At 39.2% G+C, this 18,908-nt stretch overlaps 1 protein-coding gene across 1 annotated transcript; it reads right to left on the bottom strand.

Moving 5' to 3' along the window:
* Positions 1–1,706: 1,706 nt before the first annotated feature.
* On the bottom strand, positions 1,707–14,550 carry mxra5a (matrix-remodelling associated 5a). The gene is made up of 7 exons (XM_084402020.1): positions 14,201–14,550; positions 13,670–13,878; positions 12,436–12,565; positions 11,865–12,255; positions 7,604–11,701; positions 6,543–7,464; positions 1,707–4,365 (listed from the first exon to the last, which is right to left on the bottom strand). The coding sequence occupies exons 2-7, from the start codon at positions 13,846–13,848 to the stop codon at positions 2,457–2,459; spliced, it is 7,629 nt and encodes a 2,542-aa protein (XP_084258146.1). The 5' UTR covers positions 13,849–13,878; positions 14,201–14,550; the 3' UTR covers positions 1,707–2,456.
* Between the last annotated feature and the right edge of the window lie 4,358 nt (positions 14,551–18,908).

Genomic DNA, 18,908 nt, shown 5'->3' with positions numbered 1-18,908 from the left:
AAATAAATAATAAAAAATAGATACTTAAATAAAAATGTTTTAACTTTTTCTTTACTCTTTTACTATCTCTTTGAAACTTCTGAAAACAAACTGTCACAAAACATATAAAAAAAAATATTTGCAAAATATCTTCCAACGTTTTGCAACACTTTGCAGTTTGAATGTTGTCTTGTATGAACATGACGGAGTATGTTTTTATGTTTCCACTGTTCGATCGTGCCCACGCCTCACTCTCTCACACACACACACACACACACACACACACACACACACACACACACACACACACATTCCAACATATTCCAGCATTGCAATGACATCGCAGCCTGTTCGTTATAGCCGTAATAAAATATAATAATTAAATAGTCAACCTAAAATATAAAAATTACACTGCTCTGTTTAAATGGTCAGTAGTAGCCTACAATTCTTACCATTCAGCGCTGCGTAGCCTAAGCACCGCTCCACTGTGATGTTTTCAAGCACATTTTTGCGCATGTGAAGAGAATGATTTTTTCCCTCGATATTGGATTTCAAGCACATTTTTGCGCATGTGAAGAGATTGATTTTTTCCCTCGATATTAGAACGTGGGTGAAGTACAAAGAAGCCTATAATAAAGAATAGTTTGCCATCCAAATCCATCGCGAATGTTGAAACATTTTGATTCTAATGAGAGAGATACGTGAGCCCAACGCCGCTTTCACTTTCGCTTTAAATTATTTCGTTTTGGCTTATTTATAGTTATTTTTTTATTCTTGTTCTGTTCTGAATATCATTAATCTTAAAGGATAAATCATTGATCAAATCAAATTTTTGTGACATGGCTTAACATTACCGTGACTTTGCGCACAAATTGTCTATGCACGCGAGGTTATTCATATGACTCAAACACTGGCAGACACAGCAGCAGTTGTAGGCAGGTATATTGACCATGAAATCGGAATTTTCTTGTCTTGAATTATTAATCCATTCATTAATTTTTGTCACTTGTTTAAGTTAATTAATATGTAAAAAAAAAAAAAAAAAGACCGCTTGGGGGCCCCCTGGTGGCGAGGGGGCCCCAAGCAGCCACTTAGTTCGCTTATGCCTCGGGCCGGCCCTGACTACAACAAAAGGCTGGTAGGGACTACACGACATTCCTCCCGGGTTAGTGACATCACTAACCCTAAAATTTACATAAACCCACCCCCGGGAACGCGATTTATAGATTATCAAGACAGAATATGCTAATCAATGACTAGAAGATAACTACACATAAGCTACATAAATTCACCAACTAACCACTCAGAAATGTTGTCTACTCGTTGTCACTTCTTCTTGAGTCTCTCCATCTTTCTGACTTTGGTTTGAACATAAAAGCCTAAAGGTTTTTGAAATTTCCAGTGCATGTCTGCGTGAGGTAAAAGAACACAAGCTCTTGAAGCTCCACCCTCTGTGCCAGCAGCTCATTTGCATTTAAAGGGACAGACACAAAAACGGTGCGTTTTTGCTCAGCCTCAAAAAGTGACAACAGGCTATATAAAAATATCTGTGGGGTATTTTGAGCTAAAACTTCACATACACACTCTGGGGACATCAGAGACTTATTTTACATCTTGTGAAAAGGGCATTTGCAGAGGAGAGAGTGCTCCCATCTGTCTTATTTCTGTCTTGTCAATACCATCATGTTGCTCAAGTGCTGACATGAAACTTTGGTTATTTATTAAAAGTCATCTTTATTAAAAAATATGCAAAATAGAAATACATTAGTTTTTAAAGGACAAATAATTTATAAGTGTTACAAGTGGACAAGTATGACATTTTTCAAATAGAGCAATGTAAATGCAAATTATCATATGAAAAAGCTATTGTAGGCAACTTTGTATTTCATTTGCTAGTAATTCTTGTGTCTCAACAATCTGTGATTGTAATACTGTGAAAATTAAATTTTCTAAAATGTCAAGTCGTTCAAAAATGTGTTGTGAGCATCTTGTTTACATTTGAAAGTTTTGAATAATTAGATTTTTTTTTTTTTTAAGCATTATTAAAATAATGTTATCCCTGATTTGTGAAATATTCTGCATTATTGGCTTCCATAAAGTCAGAATATATAATTTATATTTTTCTTCATGGCTACAAATATATATCTTTTTTATCTATACATTTAGACATAAACTGTCATTGTCAAACATTAAAAGTAGAAAGATGCCTTGTAATATCAGTAGGTTGGTTATATTACATGAATCCCAAGCTTTTGAAGAATAGTACCTTTTTTTTACATTCTGCAAAGATTTACTTGCAAACTTTAAAGTAAAGCTCACATCATTGACAAAATATAATGTTTTTTTTTTTTTTTTTCTTGCATTGGGCTGATTCCATTCTACATATTTCACATTGACAAATTCTATTGCTATCAAGCTGTGTTAAAGCTCAATGTCGCAGTTCCTTGGGCATATGAAGAGTAGATGTCCTGTGTTTCTTAGTATACATAAAGGTATGTACCTTTTGAGTCAACCCCTACCACATTTCTGGCTGTGCATCTGTACAGTCCAGCATCTCTTGTTGTAGGATTCTGGATGATTAAGGAACCCTGAGGATGGAGGTACTTGTTCCCAATTAGCCGTGGTTGGGGGCTGACAACAAGCCGTGTTCGGTCTGGTGTCTCCCATGCGATTTCTGATTTGGGGATTCCAGTGGCCACACAGTTAAGTTGTACCGCCACTCCTCTTTTAGCATAGGTAGCAGGAGCTGGGCCATTAGTGATACGGGGTGGATATGTAATGATGATGACTGGAACAGTTATCAGGGAGCTTCCATATTCATTTGAGGCCCTGCAGGTATATGAGCCCCTGTCATGGACAGAGGCCTGCTGGATGGAGAGGGTTCCATTGGCAAGAATAGCATAACGACCTGCTCTTTGAGGTCGGTTTAAGACTATCCCGCTTGGCAGAGTCCAGGTGAGGCGGACAGAGTCAGTGTTTGACAAGCAGTGCAGCAGTAAACTTTGCCCATTTATGATACTAACAGGTGAGTTATACCTGTTATTGATTTCTGGCTTGTGCCCTGGAATTAATGTAACAGTTCTTTCTACCAGCCCAGCTGCATTGCGTCCCAAACAACGATATGTGCCTGCCTCTGAGAGAGCAGGGTTACTGATGACCAAAGTCCCATCAGACTTGTGAAGGAATTTACTGAATTGTGCACCACTCAATAGTGGGGAGCCATTTAGAAGGATCCACGTCAGCTGTGGGGTTGGTGACCCCTCAACTGAACAGCTTAGGTTAATGGTCCTTCCCACGGTCAATAAGAGGGACTCCATTTTAGGACTCTTAAGTTTCGGCTTCTCCGAAATATCTGTTACGTCAAGCTGAACAATGAGTTTTGTTTCACCTCCCTCATTACGAGCAACACAGGCTAACTGGCCTGAATCGGTCATTCTCACTGAACGGATATCCAAAGTGCCATTGCGATGTACTGTCATTCGACTGCCATAATATGGTGCAGGGAGTACAACATTCTCTGGAAGAACCCACATGACACGGGGAACAGGTGTACCAGTAGTTTCACAGTCAATGAGTTTCCGTTGATCTCTCACACTAGACACTTTCATTGAGTTTGTGGTGCCTATGAGGCCATTAATAGCAGGTGGAGAGACAAGAATTTCCACTCTGGTCACTTTGCGATCCTGTCCTGCACTGTTCCTGGCAAGACATATATAGTTCCCACCATCGAATCTCTGAACTTTCTGAATGATTAGAGTCCCATTGTTGTGTATAAAATATTTGTCTGAAGCTGAAGTGATGGCTCTATTAGTGGGTGAGAACCACAATATAAGAGGTGTTGGCTCACCCTTGGCACTGCACTGCAGAGAGACGGATTCTCCATAGAGGACCCTGATGACATCATGTGTCTTATTTGCAATCATAGGAACATCTGCAACTACTTCGACATGCACTTTCATCTCATCTTTTCCAACCTGGTTCTCAGCATAACATGTATAGTCGCCCTCTTCATGCATCCCTACTTCATTGAAGAAGAGGGTTCCATTGTCAAAGACAACATACCTGCGACTTCGACTGCCAACATTACGTTCAGATTTCATGACACTGTTGATCATGGTGCCATCAGGCAATGCCCACTGGATTTTAGGATCAGGTAGTCCAGAGGCCACACAGTCAACTTTTAGGTTACCTCCATACATCACCTTCCTATCAGACTTTGTCTTCTGCTCAATTTTAGCAGGTTTTGCCAGGACGTTGACCTTAAAGGGCACAAAATCATCCCCGATTTTGTTGCGAGCAACACAGAGGTATTCACCGTTATCTTTTTCTGTCACAGAGATGATGGATAGAGTACCGTTGGCAGAGACCTTGATCATTTGATCGTAACTGAAATATACAAAAAAAATGAAAAAAGCATTATTACTGAAGATGTGTGATTCAACCAGTTTAATGTAAAATGTTACTAACAGAAGATTTTTGCTTTCTATTTAGAATGTTGCACTCTTGATGTTTGAGATTTCAAAACCAGATGAGCCCCTCTTTTTAGAGGAGCAGTTAAAGTGCCCCTGTAGTAAATAATTGTATCCCTTAAAGGGACTGTGTGTAGGAATTTCTCCCATCTAGTGATGAAATTGTATTTTGCATTCAAACGAATAATGCTCTCCAGCGCCTCACTTTTTCAAATGCGCGTTGCATCTACGGTAGCCGTTATGTACCAAAAAGCTATGACAGGATGTCTTATAATAGCACTTTGAGTTTTCCTTCGGGTGAACAGGTTTGTTATTTAAAACAAACTGAAACTTGAAACAACGAAAAAAAAGAATGTTACAGTATGAATTACTGACTGTGAAAAACATTAACTATGGTAATTAGTAGTAATGCCTTCTTTACTCGTTATATTTTTTGAAGTACGTGCATTGTTAGATATCATCATCATCAGAGCCTTCTCTAACGTTACTTTACTCAATAGCTGCTATTCATCAAAGAGCCTGTTTAACTTTTAACTATAAATGTTCTGCTGCCTATATAATAAAGTACACAACCAAGCAATGAAAAAAAAGCTTGCAATTAAGACCGTAACATTGACTTGCCTGTCGAGAAGAAAGCAGGCAACTTCAGGGTCTCTTTTGAAAGCTTTCTCCTGCATTAGCTATCCCGACATTAACCCTTGTTTTTGTAATCTCCGGTCACGTTTCCTTTTACGGTCTATTTTGGACCTTTTCGATGACGAGGACTCATCCTGTGACTCAGCATATGTATGAATGAACGGTGTATAAATAACCGTGCAGTGCATCCTTTTAAACTTGCTGGGGCAGTGACAAGCGCCTCTCACTGCTCTGCTCCTCCGCTTCTGCTGGCTTCAGTCACGTGACGCTGGTTCTGAACGAAAACGCGTTGTGGAAACGCGTTGGCCTAGTACTTTTTGTCCCTCTCTGCTATTATAGTTTTTCAAGATGGCGGAACTACATGGAAGCCTCCGTGGACCTACCCGTCCCATGTATATAAAGATAATAAATTCTTCGTTTACGAGGATTAGTCTGATCATTGGCATAGGTATTTGTACATCATTGAGGGCATATTTATTAATAAAAATATTGATTTTAGATAATAAAATACCTAAAAATCTACACATAGTCCCTTTAAAACTCATCTTTGATCACCAAAATGACATATTTACATACTTTATAAGTTTTTTTCCTGTGAAACTTTTTTGGTTCAAAAACCCTGGGTTCATTTAGTATATGCGGTCAACTTACTGAGGTAAACGTTGCACAATGGTATCAGTCTTTACAGCGTCGGACACATAACGGTATGATTAGCCTTTTGCTTGATAACTCTATCAAACAGCTAATAATGTGTTACTAATTTTACACAAAACATGTTCTCGTTCGCCACCTCAGAGTCAGACAGCTACCTTTTAACAATTAGTATCCTTAGAAACGCTTTAAACAACTCAGAACATCAGTGGAGAAAGGCATATAGTTTATCATGACATCGTAATATTTTTCTACCCGATTTTCCATTTCAACAGAAAAAATATACTGGGATAACCTGGCTTCTCTTGAGACTCCACTGCATCTGAGAATAGTTAATGATATGCTAAAGCCTGCCAGCACATTGACGTGATAGGTTACAAGGTAGTTTGTGACATAAGAAACACTAGTGATTACCGCGTTTTTGAAACTGTCTTTAGATCACTGCAGTTTTAAGGAGACAGTACTCAGTAATGGTGTTGACTTATGAATTTGCACATGGTTTGTCTCAAAGCATATTATAAACACCACATAGACCTATTAACAACATTAAAAACTTGATTTTCACCACAGCGTGACATTAAGAGTGTTTGATTTGCATGGCAAGGGTAACATGTCTCATTAGTCAAAACAGGATGCAAACTTATGAAAACATAGTGTTTAAGTGCATGCTTTAAGGAGCAAGAGAAATGCAGAGGGAGAAGAAAAAGAAAGGAAGACAGTAGCCATGTGCACATTTTTCTCAAGTGTATAAACTCAGTATGTACTTTCCTGCAAAGTAGATGTACTTCAGTGAAGTGTTTACATTACCTGTAGTGAGCATCCACAAGCTTTTTGGACGGAGTCCTCCAAATTATCCTGGGTTCTGGATTCCCTGACGCAATACAGTCCAGGTGCAACTTGCCTCCATAGACCACATCTGTTTTTTTAGGTGATGAGAATGTAATCTTGGCTCTTGAGTATATTATAGACTTCTTTACAGTCAAAATAATGGCTCTCCATGCAGTGCCAACCACATTGGTTACTGAGCATTCATACCTCCCTGCATCTGTCGGAGCAAGACTACGAATATAGAGTGTCCCATTGGGGAATACAAACAAGTTACGTCCATTAATAAACTGGGAGGGACGGAGTTGCATGGCATCAGGAGTGATCCAGCTAATAGCAGGGGGAGGGGCACCCCTGGCAGTGCAATTCAAGTAGGCAGTGCTTCCCTCTGGAAGACTGACATTCTCATGTCTTGGCTGCTGAATGATGGGTGGCAAGGAAGCAATAGTCAGTCGAACGGATATGGTATCAGCACCTGCAGCATTGCTAGCAATGCATTTATAAATTCCTCGATCCATGTGACTGACCGATTTCATGTAAAGCGAGCCATTAGGTAAGACTGAGACCATGTGCTCAGGTGTGCCATGAGTAGGTCCACTAGAATGTAACATCTTCCTATCAGGTAGGACCCAGGTGATCCGAGGCTGGGGATGCCCTTGGGACTGACATTCAAACTCGACAGTTTCTCCAAGGTATGCTGTGTATTCTCTATAGCGAGGCTGCAGAACTCTAGGGTGTTCAGCTAGAACAACTAAATTAACTACAATCTTGTCCTCTCCATACTGGTTTTGAACACTGCAGAGGTACTGGCCTCTGTCCAGAGGAAGTACATTGTGAATTATAAGCGTACCATTAGAAGAGACCTCGAATCTCTGAACTCTGCTGTTCTGTGTGATACTAGCTCCTGTAGGAAAAAAAAAGTGACAAAATAATTTTAGAGCTATAGCATCAAAAGAATATATTTCTACATGCATGTGTCAACAATGTACAGATTTGAAAATCTTATGGTAATATTTAAATAATTAAAATTATACCTGTCCTACCTGTGGATACTTTAATCCAGGAAAGGAAGGGACTGGGTTTTCCCACAGCCACACAAGGCAAATAGGCATCAGTCTCAGCATGTGCTGTTACTGATCTAATGTCTGTGCTGGTGATCCGAGGTCTGCCTCTACCCTCAGGCACTACCGTTGGTCTTTGTTGAGGTCCTCCTGATGTGGTGTAATGCACAGAAGAGCTTCCTCTACCCTGAACACCTGGCCTGCCAGGAAGTTTTTGCTGTTGTAAAGATACTGTTAAAGTTGAGTGAAGTGGTGGAGTTGTGGGTGTTTTTTTAGTGGTCTTTTTGTGGATGTTTTCCTCTAATTCTTGCGATCCTGTCTCCTCAGAGGCACTGGCTAATTGATAAGGAAATTGTGTGACTGGAAGTCTTGCCCTACTGTATGTTCTGCTAAGTTCTATATTACCAATGTTTTCCTGGCCTGGGGTTACAAATCTGTCTTTGTCACTATCAGGAATGTGATTTGTATTGTCTGGTTCACCTAGCATGTTCACAGAAGTGGGCGTATTTGGGTAAAGCATATGTGTATGTTCTGTAGGAGGCCTCAGGGCTGTTGCAGTTGTTGTTGTGGCAATTATGTTTTCTTTTGTAACTGAAGAGACATTAGCATTTTCTGACGAAGACCAAGGGTTCATGGATAAAACAGAATTGTGTCTGTTGTGAATGCTACCAGTTGGAAGCCTAATTGGTTTTGTTGTTGCAAGCACTAATGCTGGAAAGCTTTTGGGCCTTCCTGTTGGAACCTGTGAACTCTTTTGTGTCCCCTCAAAAATTGTAGCAGTTGCTGTTGCTGAACCATATGGGATTTCTGAATTATTTTTGATGATTTCATACTGTGTACTTGGGGAAGATGAAGAAAATGACCTCACAGGAAACCTTCTTTCAAGCTCATTGTATGACAGAACTTTTTCAGTCTCTGTGGGGTTATATTGGCTCTTTGTTTTGTCTGGACTTGCATCTGGAAGTTCTTCTAATTGAGCATGAGAGTCGTCTGACGTTGGGCTTGAGCTGGGGTCTGCTGTAATGTTTTCCTGTTGAGTCTCTTCAAACATTTTAGCTGTAGGGGTATGGGTGCTTGTAAACCACTCATGAATGGCTGCCTTCATAGGAGGATTTGGAATATGGGGAGACAAGGTGGATTTTTTTTCTTTCTCTGTAGTTGCTTTTTCTTGTTCACTTCCAAAACTACTGAATGTTGATGGAGACACTAGTACTGTTGTGGTGTTTTTCTCTTGAGCTGGCTTAGCATGAGATGAGTGTCTCTCCTTTGTCATAGATACTTTTTCTTGGGATAGGGATTTGTGGGTTTTGTGATTCCTACCACTGTATAAAGAGTCTGTGTTCTCTTCATGAGTCATTTTGCCTAGTGACTCTGGCTGGCTGTCAGTTAATGGAACAGTAGTATTCATCTTGGCTCCTACACTTTTGGCCCATGGAGATGTTTCTATTTTAGTTTGAGAGGAGGCAGTTGTCTTAGTAACGACTGAAAACTCATTTGTGACCTCTGCAATTGAAGCTGAAATGGGCTGTGGGGTTACATTTGTGACATATACGGATGATTTAGAATTGTTTGTCTTAGTTCTAATTCGATTAGGCTTTCTACGTCTTCCACCGTTCCTCCTCCTCAAACTGGATGAGTTCCTAGCACGTGAGGAGGAAGCATTGAGTAAATTAGTGAATGTTGCTTTGTGTCCTGAAGTGGGTTTGGTGGTTGGTATCACAGTAAGAAGCAATGGAATTTTTGAGACATTATGTTTCTCTTGAGGTATGTGCTTTTGTAAGGTCTGTGGTCCTAGCTTAATTATAGTTAGAATTTCAGTAAATGAGTACACAGCAGTTTCTGTACTTGGTTCTGTGAGGGTTTTTGCTGTGGTTGATACTAAGCTGTGATGCATCCTTTCCTGATAAACCTCTCCCACGTGCTCAGCGTTTTGCAAAACCCTGTTTTCTTCGTCATCTTCACCATCAGACTTTTGATTTGCTTCAGTTACATCCATTGTGTGGCTTTGGTTTTCCTGTAAATAGGTTCCATATGATGTTGTGCTCCACAAAGTGCTCCCTGCAACTGCATCTGCAACCTCTGAATCTCTCACAGTAAAACGGGTCATCTGTGGTCCAACTGTGGGTTGTGTGATATATGTGCTAACTGTAAACGTATCTGAATTTGGGTCTGTTTTAGGAGCTGCTATCTGGTAAATAACATGTCTTGCATCCTCAGAATCTAGAGCTCTTATATCCAAGTTGTACTCAGTAGCCTCAATAGGCATCTGTGACATTGTAACTGAGTACAATACTTCCTTTAGTGGTGTCCTTGTTGTTGTACCTTCTGCAGATAATCGTAATGATTGCTTTGTGTAGGCAGCCTCTGACTCCTGTATTTTGTGTGTACTGGTCTGAATATAGTTTGGAGTAGTTGTTTTTGAACTGGTTCCACCACTGCGAACTTTTGCCAAAATGTTAGCCCAGTGCTTTGGGTCTATTTGGTTGTTTGACATGTTAATTCTTCTTTTTGACTCTACAGTGTTAACCCTGTCCACTACTGGAGTACCTATTCTCCTCCTTGGTGTAGCAGGGCGTCTCCAGGAATTCCTAGATGGATGACCTCCCCTTATTCCCATACTTGGGACCCTCCGCCGATTGGGAAAATCCACTTGCGTAGGAAGTGCTTTCTCTAAAAACTCTTCAGGTTCATTATCCCCAGATGACTCCACATCGTTTTTCACAAGGACTTTTATTTTGGTTGAAACTCCCTCAACAGGTTGAGGGCTACTGGAGTACTTCCGTAAGGGGAGCATACCTGGTGGCCTAGTTATTATTACTTTTGTGGCCAAAGTGTCCATCCCATGCTGGTTTCCTGCAACACACTTATAGTATCCATTGTCTGAAAGCTGACTGTGTCGAATAATCAGAGTTCCATTTGAAGCCACAAATATCCTGGAAATGTTTATCCACTTGTTAACAATGCTGCCATCAGGGAGAATCCAGTGTATATCAGCATCAGGGGATCCAGTGGCGACACATGGAAGGAAAAACGGTCGACCTGCGAATCCCGTTACTGGCTCTGTTACTCCTTCACCTCCAGGAGGTGGGCTGGAGGATTCCTCCACTGTCAGGCGAAAAGGGAGTATCGTAAGATCATCTGAAACCTGTGCAATACAGTAGTACACTCCTGAATCAGAATGATCCAGAGATTTGATTTCAAGAACACCGCCACTTGAAGCTGAAAGCATTCTATCAACATTGCTATAAGGTGTTTTTAAAGTAGAGCCATCAGGTAGCATCCATTTAACTGACTCGTTCCCTGAGCCATGTATGGTACAGTTTATTTTAGCAGGACTTCCCACAACAGCAGTCTGCATTGTTCTAGTGTTGTTCCTGGACTCAATTATAACCCAGCCCCTACTCTGCTGTCTTATATATTCCTTTTCCATAACTTCAGTCAGATGGGTGCTCAGAATAATTCGAACACTTTTACTTGTCGACTGAAGTCTGTTTAGCTGGAGGTCCATTGATGACTGCATTAACCAGGGTGGGTCAGCTGCTATGTTAGCTTTTACTCCTGTATAGTAAAGAGCATCCTTTTCAACATCTTGCCGATATCTAAAGCTTGTGTAAGGGTCCTTACTTAGCATAATTTCCCTTCGAAGGTGGGCTGGAACATCACTATAATATGCAATCAATCTCCACAACTTCTCATAACTGGACCTGTCAATAGCACACTTTAAATCTAACGTCAGAGTCACATTTGCTGATATTTGAGACTGGTGAACATAGTCCCAGCCTATACTTGTATGCACTCCTGGCTCAGTGACAATACATTCCAGGTCTACTTGATGTCCATGTTCATCTGATAGGCCCAGGGAAATGTTGCCAAGGGGTTGACGAAATTCATCCATCGTCAGGATGTCACTTTCAGTGTCCTCTGGGGAAATTGCTCTGTGAGAGGTGTGGATAATGGGACTATTGCAAGTGGGTTTCTCCAACTCCTGTAGTTGTTTCTTCTTTAGGTGTTTTGGAGAGAAACACATAGGACATAGCTGTCCATCCAGATAGGCTTTGTCCTTCTTACATTTCAGCACACCTGGAAAGAAAAAAGGAGGTGTTAGAAGTGGACATTTATCAAGATAAAGTAGTCTTATAATTCTAAACAATTTTATATAATCCTATGCAGAACTATCATTATGAGAAGATAATCACAAGTGATCATTTATATTACTACTATTGTCAATCATGATAATAATAACCTGGTGAATTTTTATTCCATTCTTTGAACCATCTCATACGACAGTCACAGGTCCAGGGGTTACCATTCAGGGAGAGGTTCTCCAGGTAGGGCATGCCTGCTAGCATCCTCTGTGATAACGTGGTCAGTATATTATCTGACAGGTACAAGTGCTTCAGGGTGGACACTGGGAAGTGTCCATGAATAGAGAAAGTGGAGAAGGTTGCTGGATGGAGCTGCTGAAGTTGGTTGCCCTCCAATTGGAGAAGGCGAAGAGATGTGAGGCCTTGGAATGCATCAGGGTGGATGAACTCAAGTCTGTTGTGATCCAGGTGCAACCTAGTGAGACTCCAGAGACCCATAAGGGTTTGCCTGCTAATTACCTTCAGTTTATTATAGCTTAGTTTCAGCATCTGAGGAGAAAGAGGCATTGAACTAGATATAATTTACTTGTTTATATTACATTTTCAATTTGAATTCATTGATGCTATTTTATTGCAAAAGTTGTTCCATACATATGAGGTATCAATGCAAACATTAGTACAACAAAAGAAGTACAGAAATATTTTTTTCTCAAAGGGAAAAAATTGTACCTGAAGGGATATGAGGTCACGGAATGTTCCATCAGGAATTTGATGCACATCATTGCCATGCATTAAAAGAAGCTCCAGTTTTCGTAACCCAGCAAAAGAGCTGTAAGTTATTCTATTTATAGTATTAAACCTGAGTGTACAGAAGGAGGTGACAATAAGATGGTTAATTATGCTGTGATGCTGCAGATTTACTAAATATAACCTAAATTTCAATGTGGGAGAGTAGGGCTAGTTTTCAAAAGGTTTTATCTCAATAACTGCAAGGTTTCCAAATGCCTAGTCCAAAGTTTTCTAAAAATCACATAATTTAGGGAATTAAGTTCTCCAAATAAAATTCCCAAATCATATATATATATATATATATATATATATATATATATATATATATATATATAGAGAGAGAGAGAGAGAGAGAGAGAGAGAGAGAGAGAGAGAGAGCACACAATAAAACCACACTGACATATACTCAGGCATGGTCAACTACTATATAGGCTAATTATATCCAAATGGTTCAACTTTGTTCCCAGGACAAATGTATGCATTTCTCATACATTTGAGGTCAGGGCAAGTTATCAAATGTATTTTATGTTAAAATGTATACAATTTTATTAAATACAATATTTGTTGATTAAAACAATGGTTTGTTTTGTTCATTCCTGTTTACATTTGTGTTGCTTAATAAAATAATTTTGTTTATAATAATCTTTTTACTGTTTTCTTTTATTTATTTTATTACAAAACAAACAAAATTATCACATATTGCATTGTGACAATTCAAAGAACTGGATCTTACACTTGTGTAATATCAGTTGAAATGTAACTTTTGTAGCCTATAAGGTATGTATTTATGTAAACCTACAATTAAATATAAACCTACACAAATTGCAACAACTAGCCCCTGTTTACCCAATTAAGTATGATCTCAAATCCTTCCTGGGAGTCTTAAATATCATGCATAGTTGTAGGTCACCTGAAAAGTGGTCGAAATATCCCCGGCATTTGACATCATCAAGGGAAATTCCCACTAACCTACAGATGAACCCTTTACATGTTTTAAAGCAAGGAGTAATAAAATTTTCAGCATGCTACGAGTATGATAGGCTTAATCTACAGATAAATCCGTTTTGGAATGGATGTGTTAAAGTGTTCTATTACGAAAGCTGATTTCAGAAAGCTGAGAAAGAAAGCAATGTCTAAGAATAATAATATCGTGTCACAGAAAAGTTAATCTTACCCCAAATTCATCCGCTCCACCTGTCTGGGCACGCCAGCAGGCACCGTGAATAAGGAGCGGAACGTGCAGTGCACCTCTGCGGGCTGGTGGCACGCACATGGCCTCGGGCAACACCGTACCGCTGCAGGCAGTACTACTAACACCAGCATCATCAAAACCTGATCATAAAAGCGACCCATCTTCAGCTTCACAGCAGCAGCCACATTAAACTGCAGAAAAACGCAATTGTTGAAGCAAAATACTGTAGAATATTGTGTGTGTGGGTGATTTCTAAGATAGCCTATATAAAGTCTGCAAGCTCAAGGAGCTCGCCCAGAAGCAAAATATAAAGACTTGGCGACCTATATTTATCTTTTACTTTGTTTGCTGAGAAATTAATTAATAAAGCAATTGGTTGTTAAATGTCACTACAATCTTACGATAATAAAACTGCATTATTGTTTTAAAATAAGTTAGGGAGGACTGTTGTAGTAGCCTATGCTACCAAACTCCGATTTCTTTCAAGAGCTACTGGAAAGGAAAAAAGCAAACCTTATGTTAACTTTGTTAACAGGAGATTATTCCAACTACAACCCGGCATGATTTTGGTCCACAGCACCCATTAAAATGCCATCTCCAGAAATCATGTGATAGTCCATTCACTTCAGGATGCAAATTCTCTACCGATGATGAAAAAGCTGCAAATATTTTCATTCATAAAGTTTTTATTTGTTGTCGGTTTTCTTCTCAATCCAATATGACACTAATTACTTGTAGTCCGATGCGGAGAAACGTCAAAACAGTATAAACAAATCCCCACAATTTTAGAGAAAGGCTGTATTTGAGAAGCGCATTGGAGACTCCAGCTGTGAAGCTGCGCGTTATGTTGGAAACGTGAGAATGAAACTCAGATATGGCGCTGGTGCGCGCGTCGATGCGTCTGCGCGCAGAACGCAGGGCTCGGTGGGAGTGACCGACTGTGAGCTTTTTACACGCGTTCCTGAAAGTATTGTTTTGGATGAGACGAATAACTGCCGCAAGCACACAGTCCAGACAAAAGGTAGTGTATTAATGTCAGTAAATATATGCTAAAACTTGGCAGTATCTACAAACGCGAACAACATGTCCTATGTGTTGTTTATGATAGCTTTGAAGTTATTGCATCCCCCACTGTTCTTTTTCCATGACATGCTGTTTTGACCCTTAAAGGTTCAGACTGAGACTACTGTATATAAGTAAAGGTTACACAAGGTTCAAAGCCTTGTTATTTCCCTCCTAGAGACTGATCCTAGTCCCTACATGCCACACACACACACACACACACACACACACACACACACTCTATGCTCTAAACTGATGCACACTCTATGCTCGCATGCTCTAAACTGATGCATGAAGTCCCCTGAGTTCACAAGGCACCCGCATTTAGAGAAGAAAATGCAGGGGGGCTAGCAAGGGCAGAGGTCACAAGATCCTGCCCCTGTTATTGACCACTTGGGAGATTCCATGCATCACATCATGTCATTTCAAGCAGATAGCATCTTCAGTGATGGAAATAGAGGTGAGCATAAACAGATTGTGATCACGATAAGAGAAGAATGAAAACAAAGAAGAATGAAAACAAAATGTAATCATCTTCAAGAAAGGAACTTTCTTTGTTTGGGGGATGTGGAACAAATCCTCACATATCAAGACATATTAAATAGATTAACAGTAAATACATTGACAGTAAATACATTTACAATGTTGCAAATATTTATTGTTCAAATATTGCTTTTTAACTTTGTATTCAATAAAGATGCAATTTTTTTTTTTTATCATGGGTTCCACAGATAGTAACAACTGTTTTCAACATAATAATAAGACATGTTTCTTGAGCACCAAATCGACTGATTTCTGAAAGATCATGCGACACTTAAGACTGAAGTAATGATGCTGAAAACTGGGGAACAAATTGCATTTTATATATATATATTTTTAAAAACTGTTATCTTAAATTGTATCAATAATGCAGTCTTGGTGAGCACACAAAACTTATTTCAAAAATGTAAAAAATCATAAAATAAATTACTTGATCTTGATTACTCGATTCATTTTTTATTTATTTAATTTTTTTACTTCAGTATGTCACACAGTAGACTACTGTGCATTAAGGATTTCAAGACAACATTTTGAAGAAACTTGTATGTATAGGTCTTGGTGTAAAAGCATTACAAGGAAAAAATTAAGTTTTTATAGTCATAAAGGTTATCAAAACATGAAAATGGAGAAATTCCATTCAATTCACAATCAGGGCATTGTTAAAAGGTAATCAAAACAGTCTTCCAAGGTGACTGGTTTCTTAGTGAGCACATTCTTCAAACAACATGCTCAACTTATTTCCATTTAATGTTCTGTGACCTCCACATGTCATTCGTTTAATGGCAGAATAACTTCTAAACACAGTAAAAGAACCTGATGTCAGAATCTTTTAACAACTATACTGACTGAGTGGTTAAAAAACAAAAAAAAACAGACCTCACTTAAAGAAGAGAGAAATGGACTCACGCTTTGCCACAGACCAGTCATACACCACAGTCACGCTGAATGCTCTTTGAATATACTTCTACAGCGGTCAGATGAACTAGTGCACCTGGAGCAGACTTTGTGAGTTCATCCTCCATCGCCTTCGATTCACACACTGCACATGAGCAGGCTCACATTATGCTGAATCAGCCACCATGACTCAACTTCAACTTTCCAAAACAAATTCTGGCTGCGTGTAGCATAATGTGCATATTTTTATTGGAAAATGAGTGTGCACTATAAAAATACATGTTTAAGGATGAGCAAAATATCTGTAGCAAGTGTACAATTATATTTAAAGGCTTAAAGGAGTCATAATGTAGAAATTTCACTTTTCCACGAGAATCAATGTATGTTATGATTGCATAATGATTGTACACTGGCCGGGAAGCCGATATTTAAAAGTGAAGCGTTTGTTTACCTCAGGGTTTGTAAAATAGGCCACGTGCACGCGCACGAAAAAACAAGATTTTGATTTCTTCCCCCTCTTGACGTCAAGACGGGGGAGGATATACCAAATATGGACACCGCAAACCTATGCCGCGGGAAGCCCGCCCCTCTCCCCCTCTCCCCCTCTCCCCCTCTCCCCCTCTCCCCCTCAGATTCAGTTTAGTCGACTCGCGAAAGATGGAGAAACCGAGTGCACACCTGAGATGCTCTGTGGTTGACTGCCACAAACAACATGCAAATGTGTTTTATCTACCAAAAACGGACGAAACTATCAGGGAACAGTGGAGGAAATTCATTTTTAATGACGCTGTCCCAACAACTCTTTCAAGTGGCGTATCGTTAGGTGTGTGCGCTAAACATTTTACACCGGAATCATTTACAAATTTGGGGCAATATCAGGCGAACTTGGCCTCGAAGCTCCGTTTGGGAAAAGGTGCCATCCCAACCATCAGGGACTTGCCAGAAATTGAAAAGGTAAAACTGTGTTTTTATTGCTCTACTGTGGTTAACAAATAGCAGCTAACTGCTAATGCGGCTATTGTATGTAACGTTACCTTCGAGGTAAACACGGGGAATGCGACTCTACGAATGCTAGCCACATCTTTCCACTTTGTTTTACACTAGCAGCTACAGTAGTGACGGTACAGGAGTCCATGCTCAGTGGCTAAAACTGTTTAAATGCAAGTATGAAAACAATATACCACTAAACATTATTAGCCAAACTCATGCAAAACATGCAGTTTGAAAATAGCTTTCAGTTAGTGGGGCTTCTGTAAGAATGTATCTGGAAATGGTGTATTTTTTCTACGACCAATCAACGCGCCCCTCATTTGCATTATTATAATGACCGTCCACGACAGCCAAAACATCGCATCAGATCTCGCGAGACAATAATGCCTTTAGAAATAAGGGTCTGAGGAGCTCTGTGTTTATTTTTTTTTCCACTTTTCTTTTTTAGAAGTGCCTGAAAGACTATAATAGAGCATTGGGTATCCAAGGTAACACAACATTATGACTCCTTTAATATATATTTTTTCAAGTTCTATGAGTGCCCATGTACTAAAAAATAAAGATGTTACTTTTAAGCTTGTTGCAAATTTGTTATGTCTGAGACATGATTCAGCTTAATAGCAGGGAGGCATGAGGACGGAACATGTTTACAGGTTGTAAGGTCAAAGGTGCTTTGTTAAGATTTTAAGGGTGTTAAAATGAAAGGGTGTGCACACAATTTAACAACAACCTGTATTGGATTAATAATATTCTGGTGTAGTGGGAGGCATCAAAGCTTGCACCTGTTTTTCCAGACACTGTTTTGAAAGCAAATGTAGCTACCATTCAACATTGAATCTACAGTGTGCAATGTAGACCCAATCCACCTGGTTAGCACATGTTACCAGTGGTCCCTGAGTGGTAGTTCATCTGACATGGAAATGACCTAAGGACCTAGTGCATACATGATATCCTTGCAAATACTTTTCAGGTGTAGTAAAAGCTTTGTTTCAGGCAGGTTGAGATCTTCATACTAGAAAAAGACTGATGTTCATTCAGTGTCCAATTTAATTTTACTTTAAAAAGCATATTGTGGCAAGCTGTAAATTTAAAATAAAATGAATGAATGGATGGACAAATGAATGAATGAATGAATGAATGAATGGATAAATAAATAATTCTTCATTAGTAATTATCAGATTTATTTAAAAATAAAAAATAAATACTTATTTAACTGGTATTGTTCAGATACAGGTAACATATTTTTTGTTGTATATATTTTCTCCAGCATTACCAACAGCAGCTGTGGCAGATGTGAAATATATCACGGTTTCTCTAACCTCATTGATTTACAATATTTTACCAGCTTCATCCTTTCCATTTTTTTGTCATCTGACACGGAATTGTGTTATTAATTTCCCCTTGTATTAATCAAAAAGTAACAGTTGACCATTTGCTCTGCTCCCAGATCAGTGTCCTTTCTTTATTAATTGAAGCAAAGCTGGCCTTGGATCAGCAAAAGGCAGCTGCAAGCTATGATCTACCAGACTCCCCTGTTTGACCATCTGGCCGAAAACCGACCTGTAGAATAAAAATAATGAACAACATTACCTAGACAATGAAGTCCTGTTTATTTTCACTGGTGGTCTGACCACGTATGTTAAAATTATAACTGCGAGACAAATGATCCTATAATGGGTAAAGTATTTTTTTTTTTATATTGTCATACTTCTAATAAAGGATTATGTTATTACAG

The sequence above is a fragment of the Rutilus rutilus genome (genome assembly GCF_951802725.1).
Source record: "Rutilus rutilus genome assembly, chromosome: 2".
Lineage (NCBI taxonomy): Eukaryota > Metazoa > Chordata > Actinopteri > Cypriniformes > Leuciscidae > Rutilus > Rutilus rutilus.
This window is presented reverse-complemented; position numbering and strand designations above follow the sequence as displayed.

What these genes read in the sequence shown, in the direction of transcription:
- mxra5a (XM_084402020.1), bottom strand. Translation starts at nt 13,848, where the DNA reads ATGGGTCGCTTTTATGATCAGGTTTTGATGATGCTGGTGTTAGTAGTA. An exon ending in GTGACCTCATATCCCTTCAG is followed by an intron (nt 12,256 to 12,435) that starts GTACAATTTTTT and finishes CTTTCTCCTCAG; the next exon opens with ATGCTGAAACTAAGCTATAA. An exon ending in CTTGTGGATGCTCACTACAG is followed by an intron (nt 4,366 to 6,542) that starts GTAATGTAAACA and finishes TGTATATTTCAG; the next exon opens with TTACGATCAAATGATCAAGG.